This window comes from Barbus barbus (assembly GCF_936440315.1).
Source record: "Barbus barbus genome assembly, chromosome: 4".
NCBI classification, from domain to species: Eukaryota; Metazoa; Chordata; class Actinopteri; order Cypriniformes; family Cyprinidae; genus Barbus; species Barbus barbus.
Genome location: NC_136732.1, coordinates 17,704,947 through 17,725,376, shown reverse-complemented (window position 1 = coordinate 17,725,376; position 20,430 = coordinate 17,704,947). Strand labels below are relative to the sequence as shown.

The 20,430-nt window shown below is 36.3% G+C and overlaps 2 protein-coding genes across 2 annotated transcripts in view; one reads left to right on the top strand and one right to left on the bottom strand.

Annotated features, from left to right (window-relative positions):
• The window catches only part of LOC306868171 (supervillin-like), a gene marked incomplete at its 5' end in the record, with an annotated part of 23,598 nt that extends 8,253 nt beyond the window's left edge, over nt 1-15,345 (top strand). The window contains 24 exons of the mRNA XM_079414232.1: nt 703-851; nt 1,021-1,249; nt 1,877-2,400; nt 5,369-5,456; nt 5,698-5,745; nt 5,919-5,987; nt 6,677-6,733; nt 7,364-7,557; nt 7,643-7,797; nt 7,957-8,058; nt 8,321-8,457; nt 9,428-9,575; nt 9,667-9,812; nt 9,940-10,115; nt 10,863-11,013; nt 11,195-11,501; nt 12,183-12,392; nt 12,472-12,679; nt 12,786-12,919; nt 13,029-13,184; nt 13,366-13,494; nt 13,575-13,687; nt 13,804-13,959; nt 14,834-15,345. Of these exons, the coding sequence (XP_079270358.1) occupies nt 703-851; nt 1,021-1,249; nt 1,877-2,400; nt 5,369-5,456; nt 5,698-5,745; nt 5,919-5,987; nt 6,677-6,733; nt 7,364-7,557; nt 7,643-7,797; nt 7,957-8,058; nt 8,321-8,457; nt 9,428-9,575; nt 9,667-9,812; nt 9,940-10,115; nt 10,863-11,013; nt 11,195-11,501; nt 12,183-12,392; nt 12,472-12,679; nt 12,786-12,919; nt 13,029-13,184; nt 13,366-13,494; nt 13,575-13,687; nt 13,804-13,959; nt 14,834-14,920 (3,873 nt within the window). The 3' untranslated portion in view covers nt 14,921-15,345. The remainder of the gene's footprint in view (nt 1-702; nt 852-1,020; nt 1,250-1,876; nt 2,401-5,368; nt 5,457-5,697; nt 5,746-5,918; nt 5,988-6,676; nt 6,734-7,363; nt 7,558-7,642; nt 7,798-7,956; nt 8,059-8,320; nt 8,458-9,427; nt 9,576-9,666; nt 9,813-9,939; nt 10,116-10,862; nt 11,014-11,194; nt 11,502-12,182; nt 12,393-12,471; nt 12,680-12,785; nt 12,920-13,028; nt 13,185-13,365; nt 13,495-13,574; nt 13,688-13,803; nt 13,960-14,833) is intronic.
• Nucleotides 15,345-20,430, bottom strand: LOC306862855 (transmembrane protein 98-like). The gene is made up of 7 exons (XM_079405897.1): nt 20,294-20,430; nt 18,475-18,681; nt 18,183-18,314; nt 18,051-18,084; nt 17,301-17,416; nt 17,165-17,224; nt 15,345-17,087 (listed from the first exon to the last, which is right to left on the bottom strand). Exons 2-7 carry the CDS (start codon nt 18,606-18,608, stop codon nt 16,898-16,900), a joined length of 666 nt encoding a protein of 221 aa, XP_079262023.1. The 5' UTR covers nt 18,609-18,681; nt 20,294-20,430; the 3' UTR covers nt 15,345-16,897.

Sequence of the window (20,430 nt, the reverse complement as noted above, 5' to 3'; positions counted from 1 at the left end):
GTTTTTGTATAGTTCTAAGGGGAACGAATGCATGTTCTTTAGAGAAGGAATGTTGGTTTGGACTGTCTTTTATGTGTGGAGACACGCCCGAAAGAGTCTGTAGCTAATGATTTTCTATCACAGGTTTACGTGTGAACATCAGTCTTGATTACTTGCAACAAATTTGACAGTCTCCTTCTTGAATTGGAATTATCAATAAGTGTTTCTTTTTCTTCAGTGTTGCAAGTTGTTTGGTGACAGAGGCTTGCTAGTTGGGATTTGCTTGCTTCCAACTAGATTTATGACGTCCTGTTCCTTAAGGCCTCTCTGCATTCCAGCTCCTCAGGTTTCAGTGTTCTGATTCAGTCTCTGATATCCTACACAGGAATTGTCCACCTAATTGTTTATCTATGATAATCTGTCAATTATTCATCCATATGTTGATGTGATTAATGATATTCATCCTTGTGGGGAACACATATTCACAAAAATATTTTACGTACAATTAAAGTAAATTGTGATCAGAGACAATATGGAGAGAGACAACATGGAGTATATTAGAGTGTATGCTAACATGAATGTAACGACTGAAATCTGAAATCACTTTTATGGTCATTTTTTGAGTTTGATGGCCCTTGGTCACCATTCACATTTATTTTAAGGAAAATAATAGCATGAACATTCATTAATTAATTTTTGATTTAATTGTTGGTCCTCTGTCAGGAGTTGGAGAAGACAGCTTCACCTGAGGCTTCCTTGTTCCTCAAACCTCGCTCCAGTAACAGTTTCCATGAGCACAGAGTTCGCCGTAACAAAGATCCTCGGGCACTCACTCAGCCAATCACCTTTGACGAAACAGCGATGGCAGCGAGGTAGGCAGGACAAATTTCTTGCTTAACGCTCCATCTGTCTTTCAATCTCTCGCTATACTCACAGCAGAAGTGCCACTGCTACATTAAAAAGTAATTCTGAGAGTTAAAAACAAGCAGCGTATTTAGGAGAAAGATGATGGGCTTATTAACTGTATTATTCTTCCTCCAGTCCGCAGCGGGGTGAGGCAGTTGAGGCTGAGCCTGAGGTGGAGGATGATGCTGGCACTAAACTGTCGATGAGTGAGAAACTGGCTCTCTTCAACAAACTGTCTCAGCCCATATTGGGTGCTGTGGGGTGTCCCGCGAGAGATGGCAGCCCTCTAGAGGCCTCTGAGAGACGCAGACAGAAGGGTGCACGTTACCGCACGCAGCCCATCACTGTGGATGAGGTCAATTTGGTAAGTGTATTTGGTGTGCACGAACATACTGTATAGGTCTGTATATCTGTGATTACTAGAAGTCCTCTCCATTTGCCACTTGTGGAGTAACTGTTAAATTTGTCTAGTCAGTATGTATGGTGAACAAATCAATGTGTTACAAGAGCTTTAGATAGTCACCCTCATGAAAAGACCACATTTTCATGCTGGTTTATGCTGGTTGGTGCATATTTAGCTGGTGGACCAGCATAGCCATCACAGCAAAAAACAAAATCGCACAAAATAATAATTTTAACCCCACCCCCCCAGTCAATGCCAACATTTTTGATAATTTTCAGAAAAATCGTATGGCCCCCAGAATATTTTGCATGTATGAATATCTAAACATGCAATTTTTTCGAAAGAAAAATTTGTCAGTGGTGGGGAAGGAGTTAAATAATAAATTATTATACATGGCTAATTTAGAATAAAAATAATTAATAAGGTAGAAATACTGGACATTGGAATCGTGATCTTTGCATTAATGCAGTTTTGCACCTGCAAATCTTCCATTGATGTTATATATAGGCAGGGAATTTTTTATTTTGTGACTATAACTTGTATGGTACCTTCTTTCAGAGACACTGACAAGCTTTCTTCCACTCTTAGCTTCAGAAAGGCCCTGTTGAGCTTCCTCGTCTTCATCTGGCGCCTCACCTCTCTGACCGACAGCAGGATGAGTCCATCAATCTGAAGCCCAGTGAAGTGCGTCTCTCTGGGCTGAGCTCTTCACAGGACTGGGGTTCCTCTTCTGAACTCACCTCATCATCCCATCTGAAGCCTGCATCAGACAGCAACTCCCAGAATGCAGTGCAGATTAAAAGCATCTTGAAAAAGAGCTCTTCGGAGGGAGTGGTGTGGAGGAGTGAAAGCAGAGACAGGGATAACCTGAACGGACACAGCCTGGAGCAGAATGGGAGGGAGAGGAGAGAGAGAGAGGTGATAGTAGAGAGACATATGACACAATCTCCAGATCCTCTCTCCAGCGCTCCCTGGAGGCAGAGGGCAAGGAAGGAAGCCTCTGCATCCTCTGGCAGAACACGGAGATCTGCTCCAAAGCCTGAGGAACATCCGTCTCTATCAGAGGACCTCCAGATCACAGAACAGAGCAGAGAATCAGCCATCAGTGACAGGTTCTCTCCCTTTCGCTCTCTGTGTGTATTGTCAGATATACACTACCTTTCAAAAATTTGGGGTCATTAAGATTTACAGGAAGGGTGCATTCATTTTCTTTATTTAACCAGGTTAAAAAACTCGTTGAGATTAAAATCTCTTTTGCAAGAGTGACCTGGCCAAGAAAGCAGCAACAAATTTACATCATGACACAAAACACAAATCAAAGATCACAACATAAAACACATAAAACACACAGCTTGTTAAAAGTAGATTAAATGCATGTAATGATGGAAGCACGGTTAGCTTTAGAATGCTTTGAAGATTATTCCAAGACAAAGTAGCATTATAACCAAAGCCCTTTTTTCCTAGCTCTGTTCGAACCCGAGGGACTTTAAAATGTAAATGATCATAGGAACGTAGTTTGTAGCAAACCTTTGATTTAGAAAAACTCAGAGACAAATAGGATGGAGTTATACCATAAATAGCCTTAAAAATAAATAAATAAAACAATACCAATTAAAACTTCTTCGGGTATACAACGATGGTAACTCAGCCTTCTCATATAAAGTACAATGATGTGTTTGATAACTATAACCTCTAATAAAACGTAAAGCGCTATGAAAAAGAGGATCAAGTTTTTTAGGTAATATCCTGGGGCATTCATATACAACAGATCACCATAATCCAAGAGTAGAAAGAAGGTAGTAGATACCAAATATTTTCTTGCTTTAAATAAAATAAAGATCTATTTCTGTAGTAAAACCGCAATTTGAGCTTAAGTTTTGAGATTAATTTATCAATATGCAGCTTAAAAGTTAACTGACTGTCAAATAGGATGCCCAGGTACTTACAGCAAATTCTATTTTTGTTCCCTGGAAGGATATAATGTCTGGGAGTACAACTTTAGAATTCGAAAAAATCTTTAAACTAGTTTTATCTGTGTTTAAAACCATCTTAAGTTGACATAAACGGAACTGAATAATATCAAATGCTGACTCTAAATAGTGAAGTGCTTGTGAGGCTGATGGAGCACAGGAGTAAATAGCATTGTCGTCTGCATACAGATGGTACTTAGCATTTGGAATGTTATCGCATAAATTATTTATATACAAGGAAAATAAAATAGGTCCCAGAACAGACCCCTGAAGGACACCTTTGGAAAGTAACAATATAGATGAAGTACAATCTTTTAAAAGCACACACTGTGTTCTCCCTGATCAATAGTTGGCAAACCATTTAATAGCGTTTTCAGAAAGACCAACAATGGAGAGTCTATTTAAGAGTATGCCATGATCAACTGTGTCAAAAGCCTTTGATAAGTCAAGAAAAAGAGCTGAACAAAATTCTTTTCAATCTAAGGCATCAATAATGTCACTAAACACTTTCATAGCAGCAGTAACAGAACTATGCTGCTTTCTGAATCCAGATTGAAAAGGAGAAAGAATATTCTTTATTTCCAGAAAAGATTTTAATTGGTCATTTAATAATTTCTCCAAAAGCTTGGATAAAACACACAGTTTAGATATTGGTCTATAATTGTTCAACTGCAAAGCCCCCCCCCCCCCCCCCCCCCCCCCCTTTAAAGAGAGGAGAAACAAAAGCAGATTTCCATATCTTAGGGATTTCACAATGGGAAATAGAACGGTAAAATAAATAAGTCAATGGTTCAGCAATAAAATCAGCTGCTAACTTTAAATAAAACGGTTCCAGCTTATCAGGCCCTGCAGGCTTATATGGATCCACACTCAAAGCTTTATGGACCTCAGAGACAGAGAGCTGGTTAAAATAACATTTTTGTGTAATTAATTTACATGGAATATCAATTGAAGGTACAATAAGAGAATTTATTGTAGAATTACTTTGTGGCTGAGCTTCAAATAGAGAGCCAGAAGATATGAAATGTTCATTTAAACTATCAGAAATAACTGACTTCTCTGTAGTCAAATGATTATTCTTAGTAATAATTTTAGAAATCTCCATATTATCAACTCGACACAAAGACTTAACCATTTTCCAAAACTTAACTGGATTATTAAAATTTTGTGATGTTTCAAGTAAATAAAAATTAGATTTGGCATTTTTTATCTGTAAAGTAAACAGATTTCTTAGTTTCCTAAAATGAAGCCAATAGCTTTGGCCCAGGCTAAGTTCCATGCCAACTCAACATAATTTATTAAAGTAATACGACTCCAGTCAAATAAATACAAATCATGATGAAATGCTTGTTCTTCGAAATGCTTTCTGTTTTTTGTACAAAGAATTTGACGTCTAGATTTAGGGCGTTTGGTATTCCTCACAGCAGCTATGACACTGACACTGAGCGCATTCATTTGTTTAAACATGACAGTAATAACAATAAATGTAATGTATTACCAAAATATAAATATAGTACTCCGTCGCAGTCAGTTTTTCAAACAATGTTGATTCAAAAATGTACAAACAGATACAGATTAGTATTGCAGGTGCTGCTGAATTGAAACTGTGCACTTCCAATTTAAGGTGGAACCAAGTTTTATTTAAAGTATTACCAAGATACTGCCTCACTTCCTGTTTGGGGTTCTTGGTATTGAAGTTCCAAAGACCTTTAATTATTTTTAATTAAATTCTTTACATGTATTCATAATTCATTATATGAACATAATGAGATCACTCAATTCAGTTTGATGGAAATTTGTCATGCAATTGAAATCTAAATCAGACCGGGTTTTTCTAAGTAAAGGAAGAATTGTGATTTTAAAACAGAAGTTATTTTAAAGTTAATATAATGTTTTTTTTTCCTTTTAGGTGGCATATTGCAAATTGTGTTGTGTTTTTATGTATTGTCATATTATTATTTAGTTTATTATTTTCATTGCACATTCATTCAAAATGTTTCTTCTGCATTTAAAAAAAAATTGAGGTGGATTGGGTTTGTTTGTTTGTTTTTTTATTCAACAAAATTCTGCAGTGTTTTGACCCTATTAAATGAGAAAATCTTGTCCACAGGCTGACAGACTCAAAAGGAACTGAGAAAGAAGAGGAGAAGCAGAGTGCTAAGGAAAAGTGCAATATCAGTCGAAGCAGTGCACAACAGGTTTGTGTACTGCATGTGTGTAGATGATAATTCCATTGTGTTTTCACAGAGAGCTAAAGTATCTAAGCGAATTTACCTATAGGTCATATTGACTAAGAGGTTTATTCCTGTTTTTGTGATGAAATGAATGCATCAGCATGTTTTTTGTGGTCAAATGTACATTGGCATGCAGCATGTGAGTCAAAGGTGTACTGTTTCCTCATGTCTTTTTCCTCCCTGGTTTCCACACTGCACCCTGTAGGATGAGAATGTCACTACAGCTGGGTCTAATCCCCAAACTCAATGCTGGGTAAGAATGTTATGTGTGTTTTTACAGGTTTAGGATTTCATTACAGGTTTATCAATCAATCAATCAATCAATCAATCAATCAATCAATCAATCAATCAATCAATCAATCAATCAATCAATAATCTCCTCTCCTCTCCTCTCCTCTCCTCTCCTCTCCTCTCCTCTCCTCTCAGGAGCCTGTGTTTTCCTCTGTATATTCTTGTTCAAATTCCACACCTCAATATGTGATGTTTTTCAATGAGGTGAGAATTTCTTTCATATTTTTTTGTCCACATTAAACAGTTGGAATGAATGTGTTCATAAGCTGCTATTGCTTTAAGCCTGTGCTTTTCAACACAACATTGTTACATCTGTTTTACAGTATATTGTATCGTGAATGTGTGTGTATGTTTATGTTTTTGTTTTGGCTGCCTTGTCCTATTAAGGTCCACAGAATATTTGTGATCTTGGACCACTAAATCAGTCATAATTCGATTTATTGAAATTTCACATCATCTGAAAGCTGAATAAATAAGCTTTTCCATTGGTATATATATAGTTAGGATAGGACAATATTTGGCCTATTTGAATATTTGGAACTATTTGAAAATCTGGAATCTGAGGGTGCAAAAAAAATTCTTGGCAATGCATATTACAAATAAAAAATTAAGTTTTGATATATTTCCGGTAAGGAATTTACATAATATCTTAATGGAACATGATCTTTACTTAATATCCTAATGATTTTTTGGAAAAAATAATTTTGATCCATACAATATATTGTTGGCTATTGCAACAAATATATCTGTGCAATTAAAACAGTTTTTTGGTCCAGGGTCACATTTGAGCAAAACCTTTTCAACATTATCTGTTTAGCTAATGTTTAGATTCGACCAGCAGACCTAGACAATTGCTATTATTATACTCGTCTTCTTTCTCTTTGCCTCTCTAGAGGAGTCTTTCTTATGAAGCTCAGGAGGTTTCCACAACCACTCAAACCCAACCACAGGTGACATTTTTAAGATACATAGACACTACTGTTGAAAAGTTTGGGGTCAGTAAGATTAAAAAAGAAAGAAAGAAATTAATACTTTTATTCAGGTAGGATGCATTAAATTGGTCAAAAGTAAAAATAAAGACTTCTACATTGTTACAAATATATATATATTTGTAGAATTTCTACTGTTCTTTTGAACTGTCTATTAATCAAATAATCCAGATTTTTTTATATATATAAACAACTACAAAAATGTTTTTAACATCGATAATAATAATAATAAAAAAAAGATTCTTGAGCAGAAAATCAGCATTAGAATAATTATAAGGATTTCTGAAGGATCATGTGGTGCTGAAGAATGCTGACACTGACTGGATTATGCTGAAAATTCAGCTTTGCTATCCAAGGAATATATTACATTTTAAAATACATAATTAAATAGAAAACAGTTTTTGAAAATTATAATATTTCATTTTATTGTATATTTGTTCAAATAAATGCATCCTTGCTGAGCATAGGAGACTTCTTTCCGAAACATGAACATTGTTTTTGAAAGGTAGTCTATTCTAACATTAAAATATAATAATGGATATTAAAAAGTATATTAGAATATCAGCTAATTCAGTTTGTCTGTTATTTTAGGCAAGCTGTGAGGAGGAAGACTCTCCCAAACTCATCTTTACAGAAACACAAACCGTTTGTGCCAGTGAAGTCCATGAGAGTCACATGTTTGGTGCTGAGATGACCCCTGAACCCTCTTCACTACCAGCGTGTCCGACCACTGGAGGGGAGACAGAGCCGGACCTGAGCACTCTCTGTCAGACCAACACACCAATGTAAAGCCAGCATCTGTACATGCTTATCTGTGGGGGATTTCTGAGTGTGTGAGAAGATACAGGTTAATGCTCTGTTTGTGTTTAGTTTGAGCTCAGCTGTAGCCGAGCACAGGCGCTCAGTTCGGCCGTCCCGCAGGACCCAGGGTTCGAGGAATCCATTACGTGCTCTTGCTGCTCGAGAAGATATTCAACAGGATTTCATGCAGTCTGAAGAAAACAGCGAACTGGAGAATAATACAGGTTTACAATTAAAATTGTTCCTGAATTAGTTGAGGCACTGACAATTTTTTAGGTTTGCCTGTTAAAACTATTTAGTCATGATTAATCTAATGTGTTAACAGCATTAAACATATTTAGCATAATCATTTCTTTTTGTGTTTTATCACTTTATTATTCTAGCTATGAAAAATTGTAACTGCACCCCAGCTGATGTCTCTTCCTCTGGAAAAGGGAGCAGACCCACAGTGCCATACAACAAACTTATGCTCATCCAGGTTAAAGGTATGATGGTGTATCTAATATTCATTAAATACTCTTCTTCAATGTATTCCTGCTGAATAAAATTATTGATAAAAAAAAAAATCGTACTGACCCAAAACCTGTGAATGGTAGTATACATTGTAAAATTTCATATTGTTTGTATTAGACACGGAAGCACACTTGATTTCTCAGGTTTTCATATTTGGAAATTCCATAAGATCCTCAGAGTTTCATGCGAGAGTAATGTAGGTATTGTTCTCTGTGCATATTTCTGTTCATCCAGGGTGGAGGCAGGTGCAGGTGCGGTTGGTGGAGCCGGTATCACGCTCTCTTAACAGTGGCGACTGCTTTCTGCTGGTCACACCTTCACACTGCTTCCTCTGGACTGGCAAACTCTCCAACACCATTGAGAGAGAAAAGGTTCATCAGTTCACACAGAAACAGAGGGATTTCTATGGAAGCCCATTTCCGCCACTGAATAAAATTTTTACTTTTTATCTTGCAATTCTGACTTTTTTCTCTGAATTGTGAGATAGAAACTTGCAATTGCAAGTTATAAAATCAGTATCGCAAGAAAAAACTGAATTCTGAATTCTTAAGAAAATTCTACATTTTGAGAAAAAAGTCTTTTTTTCTCACTATGGCGAGTTTATATCTTGCGATTCAAACTTTTTTTCTCAGAATTGTGAGATTATTTCTCAGAATAGCGAGTTATTAAATCAGAATTGTGAGATATAAACTTGCGGTTCTTTTTTCCCCTCAGAATTTTACTTTATTACTTGCAATTGTGAGTTTATATCTCACAATTTTAAGAAAACATAAATGTGCAATTGTGAGGGAAAAAAAGTCAGAATTGTGAGATACAGACTTGCATTTGTGAGAGAAAAAAAAAACAGAATTATACGTTTTGTTTAATCTCAGAGTTTATATCCCGCAATTCAGAGAAAAAAATTCAGAATCGCAAGATGTAAACTTGCCACTGCAAGATAAAATTTGAATTGTCAGAATTGTGAGATTAAAAGTCGCAATTACCTATTTTTATTTTCTATTTAGTGGCTATTTAGTTAAACGGGCTTCCATAGATTCCTATGTAAGCCATTACAGTAATTTTTGCATCTTGAACAGTATATTTTTTGGTGTAGAAAAGATATGAAATACTTGGGAAGTTTTGTTATTTATTGATACACTTTTATTTTATTGAAATAAAATGAATAAATAAAATAATATGTTATTAAATATTAATTTAATACTATTTTGATATTAAGCTCAGGTGAATCTCAAATACTACATTTAATTAAGATCTTGCATTTCTAAACATTTTGTAGTATTATTGCTGTCTTTTTTGTGAATGGGCTTTAGCTCCTGGATGTTGACTAATGGTTTGTTCCAGGCGTCTGAAATGGCCTCGGTGATTGTGACCCAGAGGGATCTGGGTTGTCAGGCAACAGGTGTTGTTCTCCTGGATGAAGGTGTAAATACAGACAGCCTGCAGGCAGAAGAGTTCTGGAACCTTCTCGGGGGACAGACCCAGTATAAAGGCAAGAGACATAACAGAAAATTTCCTATCATAAACACTTTTATTTCTCAAAACTGCTCAAATGACATTTGTATGTGTGTTTCTCTCTACAGGTCCAGACAGTGCAGATGATGATGAGCACTATGAGAGAGCCATATCAGAGTCAAACTGTATTTATAGGCTGCAGGGGGACAGACTCAGTCCTCATGAGCAGGGCTGGGCGGTCGTACCAGACCTCAGTCTTCTGAACTCCTCTCAGGTCCTGATCTCACTCCATAGTTCATACTATTAGAGAATGACATGCACTTGATATGCAGCTTGTGATTGTACATGATGAAACCGCATTTAAGGTGTTTTGTGAAATGTCAGTACTTTTTCCATTCCAGACTCTGCTGTTTGACTTCGGCAGCGAGCTCTATTTGTGGCACGGGAAAGATGTCGGCCCCAGCGAGAGGAAACTGGCCCTTCAGCTGGCTCAGCAGGTTTGGGACGGAGTGTATGACTACAGCAACTGCAGGATCAACCCTCTGGATCCCTCTGGTGGCAGTGCCCATATTCACAAGTAGGTTCACTGGTCTAAAAGTCTACTAGTGAAAATACTTATGTTTTGCATTCTTTAAAATAAATAGTTTTTTTAATTACAAATTTGAATGTCTCCTTTGTCCCCTTTTTAATAACAGCAGCACTTGAGCTGCATAAACTCCATTTGTTTGTGTAAATTTATAAATTATGTAAAACAATAATTTTTTAAAACTGAATATATATATTTTTTGTACCACTGAATGAATAAAACTGTGACCCTGGACCACAAAACCAGTCTAAAGTAGCACGGGTATGTTTGTAGCAATAGCCAAAAATACATAGTATGGGTCAAAAGGACAGATTTTTCTTGCCCAAATTTTTTAGAATATTAAGTAAAGATAATGTTCCATGAATATATTTTGTAAATTTCCTACCATAAATATATAAAAACTCAATTTTTGATGCGTAATTGCATTTCTAAGGACTTCATTTGGACAACTTTAAAGGCGATTTTCTCAATATTTTGATTATTTTGCACCCTCAGATTCCAGATTTTCAAATAGTTGTATCTCGACCAAATGTTGTCCTATTCTAACTAACCATGCATCAATGGAAAGCTTATTTAGTCAGCTTTCAGATGCTGTATAAATCTCAATTTCGAAAAATTTACACTTAAGTCTGGTTTTGTGGTCCAGGGTCACAAAAGAGTTTTAAGATGAAGTAGAATACCCTGTTGCATAACCTATTACTTGTTATCACAAACAAATGTACTAATTTGTGTGTTCAGGCAGGGTATTGGACGGCCAGACTGGGCACTTTTTGGCCGTGTGTTTGACCAAAACGAGACTATACTGTTCAAAGAGAAGTTTGCTAACTCATTTGAACAGACAAATGTGAACAAAAATAACATTGCTCCATCCATACAAGAGGAGGTGAAGGTGAGGAGACTGATATACACCAGTTATTATGACAACATGTCATATGTTTCTCTTTTATACTTATGGGTTCTATCATCCTCAACATTTTTTGAATATTCTTACTCACCTGATTGGTTTTCACTTTGAAGTAATTTCATATTCTCTCTTTCTAGCTCAGTAATGTCTTGTGTCCTTTCTCCAGACCCCCACACTCAAGTCATCTCCCCAGCCAGTGTCGGCTGAGCAGTGGTCATGTGATGCCAGAGCTCTCTTCGGTGGAGTCTGTCTCTCAGGGGTGTCGCAGATTGTTCTGGATGGTGTGGATGTACGAAGGGGACGGGACATGGTCACTCTGAGTGATGGCCGGCAGGCGGAGTTATGCACTCTTGCAGTGAAAGCATGGCTTATTTCAGAGGGTGGGGAGTGTGAGGTTTCCCCAGAGAGTTTGGGACAGTTCAATGAGGGCAGCACATATGCTGTACGCTGGATGTACACCCTCACAGCCTTAGGTAAGTTAATGTGTGGGTAAGACCTTTTAAACCGAATGGCTCTACATATGTTATGGCAGCGATTCCGAACCAGGATTAAATATAATCAAGGGGAATATTATTTATTTATTAATTTGTTTGTTAAAACTTTAAAATTGAATAATGAATTCATTTAGAAATAATTCTGAAAATAATTAATTTAGACTACTCTCATGATTTTTTAAGAATAATTGTATAATAATAATAATAATTTAGAATAATAAGAATAGTATTGCTTGAGGAAAGGGTGCAACGCTCTCTTCTAGAAAAATAAATGTAAACTTTATTGGTTAAAATGAACAACAAAATTAGCAAAGAAACAAATATTAGCCGTATTTGGCTATATATTTTATAGTATAAAATAATATATTATATATTATTTAATATTATTAAAATTGTAAAGTATTAAAATAATATGAATGATACTGTTGTGTTTTTATTTGTTTGTTAAACCTTTAAAACATAATAATAAATTAATTTGCTCTGTCTGTCTCGATACTGTGTATGTATACTGTAGAACTTACATTTACATTTTTGAAAATTTAAAAGTTTGAAAATTTAAATATTTTGCCTACTTTTATAATAGTTGTGTAAATTATTCTGTATAAAATTTATGTAAACAATCTTCTATTTGTGTCAGTTAATTTTTGTACTTTTTCACAGGGGATCAAATGGCAATAGGTCAGGAACTATCTGCTCTTTTCATTTGGAAGGGGCGGTACTCCAGTATCAGTGGGCGGGACCTGTCACCAGCACTGACCAATCAGTGTAGTTCTCAGGTGTTCGTAGTAGAAGGGGAGGAGCCGCCTTGTTTTCTGCAGTTGTTCCAGGGAGGAATGGTCATTTATAGACAACAACAAAGCAGAGACACAGGTCTGGTCATATTTAATCCTCTCCCCTACTATGGGTCCACTTAATACATCTGATGTCATATGTTTGGTATGTGTTTCAGGAGGCTGGCGTCTGTTCTGTGTGAGGGGTGACGTCCCGGTGGAGGGCAGTCTGTTGGAGGTACAGTGCTCCTGCTCCAGTCTGAGGTCTCGTGGCTCACTGATCTTGTTGAACAGCCAGCAGGGGGCGATCTCCCTCTGGCATGGCTGCAAAGCCCACAGCAAAGCTCGTCAGGTGGCCAAGCAGACCGTCCAATGCTTCACACAAATGTGAGCAACACCTTTACAATTCTCTATCATGTAAACCCATAAAACATAATGAAAGATGCACGTTGCCAGGTTGTGCTTGATTTCATGTGGTTAATGTGATGTTTAGGTGCCCATCTGAGCTGAGTCTGAGAAATGGCAGCTTTATGAATGTCCAGGAAGTGGAGGAGGGGAAAGAGCCAGCAGATTTCTGGAATGCTATTGGACCACAGGACAGGAAGTCATATGACTGCATGCTACAAGGTGTGATGTATAACAAACTATGATAAATCTCATGCGAACGTGTTACTCTTCGTCATGCAATGAACATTTGCAACTATTTTTCACAAGAGATGAATTTAATGCCTTCTAGATCCTGGTAAATTTAATTTTACCCCCCGCCTTTATCACCTGAGTGCCCAATCAGGAACTTTCATAGGTGTGGAGCTTATTAGCCCCTCCCACATGAATGGTGTCATTACAGCAATGCCTTTCCTCCAGGAGAAGTTATATGCTGTGCCACATCCAGGTGAGAGTAAGCAAGTTCACATACTGTACACAGAAGCACAAGTGCAGATAAAAAGTCTTTAACACTACACTTAAAGCAATGTGTTTACTACTTAAGGAAGTTGACATACAAAATAAATCTTAATATAATATGCATTATTTTTCTCTCACACTGCTGTGGTGTTGTACCATTCTCTTGGCAGCACTGTTCCTGTTGGATAACTGTCTGGAGGTGTATTTATGGCAAAGTTGTGAATCTTCAGTCTCACAGTGCCCCCACTGGAACAAAGAGAAGAAGTGTGCCATGGAGACTGCTTTACAGTACTGCAAAGGTGAGTCTAGCCAAATGGATATTAGAAAGCACAGCCTTCTGTTACTGATTTGTTAGTTATTGTTGGTGTTTTGTGTTCAGAGAGGAATCCCATACGGCCTCCCATGGCGTATCTTATTGATGAAGGGGCAGAGCCTCTCACCTTTACTAATATATTCCCTTCATGGGAGATGAGACTGGCACAGGAAGTACAGGTGAGTGAGGGCACATCATCATCATCATCATCATCATCATCATATACATTCACATGTACAGAGGAATATGATTTACACTGAATTTACACTGATTTACACATTTAATTTTCTTCCAGGACTGCACGGTGCATAAAAAGCTGACTTTGGTGCAGGATGCTCTAGCTGCCCTTGATAAGACCCAGTTCCCCCTTAAGGATCTGCTGAAGAGACCTTTACCTGAAGGAGTGGATCCTTTACACCTGGAGAACTACCTGTCTCAGCATGATTTCAAGGTGTAACACTAAAACATAATATAGATTATATTACGGTTGACTCACAAGATGAGCTCCAAAAGTATCTGAATTGCAGCCTTCTGTTGTTTTATTTTTACACTTTTATTTTTAATCTAATATTTGTCTTTACTGATATGTAAAACAACAAATTACAGTTAAATTAGTTTGAACATGCTGTTTTATCTTACATAGATTTTCGCTTAGATATTTGATAAATAATCATTTAAATAATTTTAAGTATTTCACCGACGCAAACTATAGTTTAAAAGTTTGGGGTCTTATGCTCACTCAATTATTTGATCACAAATACAGAAAAAACTGTTATGCTGTAAAAATATTATTACAGATTAAAATAGTTGTTTTCTATTTGACTGTATATTAAAATATAATTTATTCCTGTGATTTCAAAGCTGAATTTTCGGCATCATCACTGCATTGTCACATGATCCCTCAGAAATCATAACATGCTGATTTGCTGCTCAAGAAACATTTCTTATTATCATCAATGTTGAAAACAGTTGTGCTGCTCTTTACTATCACGTGTATTTAATGCATTCTTGCTGAATAAAAGTATTAATTTCTTACAAATAAACTTACTGACCCCAAACATTTGAACAATAGAATAACTTAGGGGAAAAAAGGAAAATATGTGGAATTGTAGTCAACTATTAAGTGCCTTGAACATAACACTGAATATCTTATAAATACAACTTGGTTTCCAGGCAGACTGAAAACAAAATATGTGTGCCTTTCAATGTCGGCCAATCAATATCAAGTAATATCAACTAATATCAAGTAAACTGTTAAGTCCAACAGGATATAAAAAAAGATATAGCAGGTGAGGATTAAGTAACTTCCCTGTTTTTTGTTTTAGGTTGCTTTGGGAATGACATGGAACGACTTCAACTGTCTATCATATTTACAGAAAATGGACCTGAAGAAAAGTAAAGGACTTTACTGAATGTCAGCAGCACTGTGACCTATGCTCAACAGAAGCAACATTTTAAAAGATGTGTTTGTAAGATGACATGTTCTTGATAGCACTCATGTGTACAGTGTAACTGTGTGTGTGTGTTAAACAGTGAGTGTGTGTCCTTTCGCTCTGCTGCTTTTTTTAATGCCTAATGTCCAGCGCTCATTTTGGCCAAAAGCTTTCTACTAGCTAGACAGAACTGTTTACTCTGAGAAATAGCTGTCATGATTTTCTTTTCTTCCTCCCCTTCCTCCATTGCAGCTGTTTCTCCTCCCTCGTTCTGCATCTCTCCCTGTCTGCCTGCTCTCTCTACACAAAACAGCACATGTGAATAGAGGTCTGATGGTTTTACTGAACTTACAGTTGAATTTAGTAATGTTTATTTTAAAATAAAAATATCATGACATCTTTTCACTGTGAAATGTTTATTCACCTTTACAAATCTCAAATACATAAACGGTATGAGGATCAAAGAACACACAGAGGAACAAACAAGAAATGTCAGTAACAAGATTGCTCCAAGAGGAAATGAAAAGAGGAAACACTCATAATCAACAACTTAATGTTGCAATATTTTCTTAGCATTGAAACTGAATAATATATGATTGATAACTGAATGCAATACATGAAAAGACAGGAGTCCTGTGTGTGTGTGTGTGTGTGGCTGCTGAAAGTGTGAAGTGTGGTGGGGGGTTGAGGGAAGGTATTAGTGTGGATTTAGACTTCATGTGACTCTGGTGAAAAATGACATGCCATGTCTAGATAGCAGATGGACAACAGAATGTGAGTGAGTTTTACTTGCTGCAAACAGTTCACAACCAGCGAGTTAACTGTTCAAAAGTTTGGGCTTAGTATATGGCTTTATTTAAGAAATTAATGGTTATTCTGGATGCATTAAATGGATCAAAAGTGAGAGTAAAAGATTTCTATTTTAAATAAATACTGTTGTTGAACTTTTCATTCATCAAAGAGTCCTCAAATAAAATTGTAATATTTCACATAATTACTGCTTTTACAGTGTTTATGACCAAATAATGCAGCCTTGGTGAGCATAGGAGACTTTGTTCAAAAATGTTAAAAAAAATATTACTGACACCAAACCTTTGGACATTAGTGTACACAACATGAGAGCAATACAAAATAAAATAAAAAAGAGGAAAAATACTAATACGAAAGTGATATATCAACTGAACGTGATTGTACCATAGTGACATCAAGTTGTAAATGGACTATTTACAAACTGATCTACAAAGACGACTGAACTGGAAAAAAGGAAATGAACTGTAATTTTTTTGTGTGTATTTTTAGAGAGAAATAAAAGCAAAAAGATCATAAAATTTAACATAAATCTTGATGCTAATAATGAAAATATGTAAATAATGTATGAAAAATTGTATTTTAATTAAACAATACACTATGTAGTCTCAAATATGAGAGACAAGAAAGAAAATATATAGACCTTGTTTGGTTTACATAATATATAGCAAAACCATTTGTTGTTGTTGTTGTTTTCGTTGAGTGTCTCTGGCATTTATCTACATATAAATCCAGCATGAGGAAATATCAGACAGGATGATCACAGATTAACTATTGAACTGTTTAGCTAACACACTTAGCAATTCCAATTACTGCCATTTTTTGGACTTTTAGAAAATACATTCTTCTTTTTGATTGTCTCAGACATTTTTGGCACTAGCATCTACATACAAATCCAGCATAAAGAAATATCCGACAGCATGACCAGCGATTAAACTGGAATGTAACAGAGATAAAAATGAGATGCAGTGAAAGAGTGAGAAAGAAACAAATGTTTGACAGCAAGGCTAAGCTAAGATGCCGTTCTCTGTCATATCATGGATATGCTGAGGTATTGTTTACTAAATATCATATTCTTTAATAATGTTCTGTTCTTGAATAATGTGTGTACTGTATATACAGTATTTCTGCCACAGTTTTGTGAGTGACTCAGATTGACAGCTCTCTCTCTGGCAAACCTCTCTCTGGTTCAGATGCTAAAGCCGCCTCTCTCAACACGACCATGTGATCCTCGGCCGCATGCAGTGATTGGTCGATCCAGTCCAGGCTGCCAGACATGTGACAGGCGTTTCGTGTCACCAGTACCAAGTGACTGACTGACAATAGTAATGCTGTGGCCCTGGTCCAAAAAATAAGTTGGTGAAGTCCTTGTAGAAACATAAACATACAATAGTTTCTGCCAGCATAAGGAGTTACCTGGCGTCCAGAAGAATGGGGTCCAGCGGAGGGTACATAGATCGAACCACGTCATCCACCCTGTGACGGTACAAAACAGCTCAGCGTCAGTACCCACACTCTCAGATGTGTCATATCAACTTCTCAAACTGTTTACCTTGGGCTGATGCGTTTTGCCACGGTGATGATGTCATTGAGGCTGGCAGGTGCTTTGACCTTTGCTCCAGAGCCCATTGTCATTGCAACAAGCTTTTCAGTGAGAGTGTGGCATATCTGTACAGAACCAGGACACTCATTTCATTAAACCAAAGCAAAAATGCTGTGTTCTATTATACTTAAACGTCTGTTCAAAAGTTTGTGGTCATTAAGAGTAAAAAAATAAAACTTTCATTCAGCAATGATGAATTAAATTGATCAAAAGTGGCAGTAAAAACATCTATAATGTTTAAAAAATAATAATTTCAAATAAATTCTTTTGAACTTTCTGTTTATCAAAGAATCCTGAAAAAACATGTATCACCATTTAAAAAAAAAGCAGCACAAAGTTTTCAACACTGATATTAATAATAATAATCTTGAGGAGCAAATCAGCATATTAGCATGATTTCTGAAGGATCATGTGACACTGAAGACTGGAGTAATGATGCTGAAAATTCAGCTTTGCATCACAGGAATAAATTACATTTGAAAATATCTTCAAATAGAAAACAGATATTGTGAATTATAGTAATTTCACAGTATATTTTTTTACTGCATTTTTTATTAAATAAATGCAGCCTTAGTGAGCATAAGATATTTCAAAAACATTAAAAAAATCTTACTGATCCTAAACTTTTGAACAGAAGTGTAATTATTATGCATGCAGATTTATGTCTTGAAAACGCTAAATTTGTGCATAGAAACCTACCTTTAGAATCGCAATGCAGTGAGACACAAGACCACTGAGGGAAAAGAGGTATCAGATATAAGTGTCAAAACCAGAATATTATTATTAATAAAATACTATGGTTGTGAGGATGACTGTGGAGAGAAGGCATACGAGGCATCTTCGATCCAGTCTTCGTTCTCCAACATGGCCTCAATGTGAGGATTAGTGATGACAACATCATCCAGCTCCAGCTCTGACGGTTCACTCTGAGTCTCCATCGCTCCGATCAGATCCACTGTAGGTCTGAAATACAGAGAAAAACAAGAGGTAGAAAAAGTTGTTAAAAAACTCATTTCCATTATATCCATGGCTAAGAACAAAATGTTGGAATGCAAAATGGTGATCCCTGTTTAATCCTCAGTGAGTGGGAATGAGGTCATGACTTATACACTCAAGTACACACTTGGAGTCAAACTGCTGCAGGAAGTCCGGAGGGTGGCAGTAACGATGACGACGGCACACAACCACCAGCGCCACAAATGATGCCAAGAAGATGGTGGCAAGTATACTTATGGCCACGATCACCACCGTCTCCATGGTTACAGATGAAGAACAACGAGGAGGATTGTCAGAAAGTTGTTTAGCTGGAGTTTGCAAAAGCTAGACGATTCTGAGGAAATAAAGATGAAACTTCCATTTTACATCAATATCATCAATAACCTTTAATGGTCTAACCCATATATCTATCTATCTTTTTAAAAATAAATTTACATAAAACACTATTTTTAATCACTTGTAGTTTTCCAGTATGTCTAGTTCCACCAGAGCAATTTAGGCCAGCTTAGTTTTACATTTGTGTTGCCCAAAATAGTGAATAAAAAGTATGAAAATTAGACTCCAGTATTATTGTGACGTGTTGAGTAAATAATGTCTTGTTGAAAAAATGTCCTCCAATTTCCTCTCCTTATGCATCACTAAATACAAAGATAACAGCTTGATTTATATGCTTATCTTAATCATTCGCTATTATCTAGACTATTTTTAATTGAATATATAAAGCCTTATTCAGACTGTCCTTTCATCCTTTCTTTCCAGGGCCTCTCTGATGCTTAGCCAAACTGATGTTTTTATGAGTGTAAAAATGACAAAAATGAAAGTAGGAGTGTTTTTTTGTACTTGTGCTTGTAATTGTGTGTTTGTAAGGGTAACGCCCATCAGACCTTAGATCAGTCAGTCATTAACCTGCTCACAGTTTATATGGCACCATGTGTTTGCTATGTATCACTGTCATTATTTCTGTACTGTATGTGTATGGTTTGCTTTGCTCTTTTAGTCAAAACCAGAGGACTGAACAGCCTTGAGTATCGAGAAGTTATAGCTTTGATTTCCACCATAGTCTTTAATGTAATGTTAACAACTACATCAGTGAAAACATTATTTTTCATTAATCCCAACTATATTTTGTCTGTTTAGTGATTAAATGCTTATTGAACACGCACAGCTGTTACGACATATGAGAAGTAGCATTTGGATGAGATGATTATGTGAAATTATATTTTGGAATGCCATAATTCCCTAATCGGATTAATTTGGACTCCCCTAGCCGTATCATACTGTGCACTCCCCATAGGCACCAATTCAAATCACACTGCCATTCAGAGACATTGCATTAACCTACGGATTTGACAAACACAATGCATTTTGGGGACACTAAAACAGTTATGTTATCACAAACTTTAACTAAAAAAAACTAAGCCTTTGCATTTTGACACAATGGCTTGGCACCAAATTAGAGAAGCAGGTGAAACAGAAGCATTTTGTGATCTCCAAATTTTTGACCCCAATGCGATCTGTTCTGCATTATATATGTTAAAGATTTATTTTTAAAAGATACATTTTTAAAGGTAAAGTGTTGCTAAAGCATTACCAACACAGAATTGTGTGAACTGTAATTCTCAGTTATTGGCCTAAACCATTTCTATCCTTAATTTTGAATAAAGATTTTCGGACTATTCACAGTGTAATACTGGAGCTACACTGAAACAAAGGAAAGCATTATTCCAAATAAATATTTTAATTTCATTAAATACAAACAAAAGAAAATGGCCAGCTTGTTTTATGAATCTTCTGTCACTGTTTGAAAAGACTTTTGACTCACATAATTTTTGATGCAACACCAATAATTTTTTATTACATGATCACATGTTCCTTTAAATAGGCTATACATATTATTGGTCAATTAAAACATAATTGGCAATTATAGTTGTAGTTTAAGATCTTACCTATATATCCATTCCATTTTATGGCGTTTGTCCCACGAAACAAAGCGCGTTTAGGGTGGACAGGCGGAGACGGCACGGAGATCTCCAGCAGCGCGGGAGCGCGCCGTAAACTTCGCAAGTAGGGCTCGCTGCAATCC

Coding starts and splice junctions, on each gene's coding strand:
- LOC306862855 (XM_079405897.1), bottom strand. CDS start 18,608: ATGGAGACGGTGGTGATCGTGGCCATAAGTATACTTGCCACCATCTTC. Junction 18,315..18,474: donor CTGCAGCAGTTTGACTCCAA/GTGTGTACTTGA, acceptor TCTGTATTTCAG/ACCTACAGTGGATCTGATCG. Junction 17,088..17,164: donor CCCATTCTTCTGGACGCCAG/GTAACTCCTTAT, acceptor TTTTTGGACCAG/GGCCACAGCATTACTATTGT.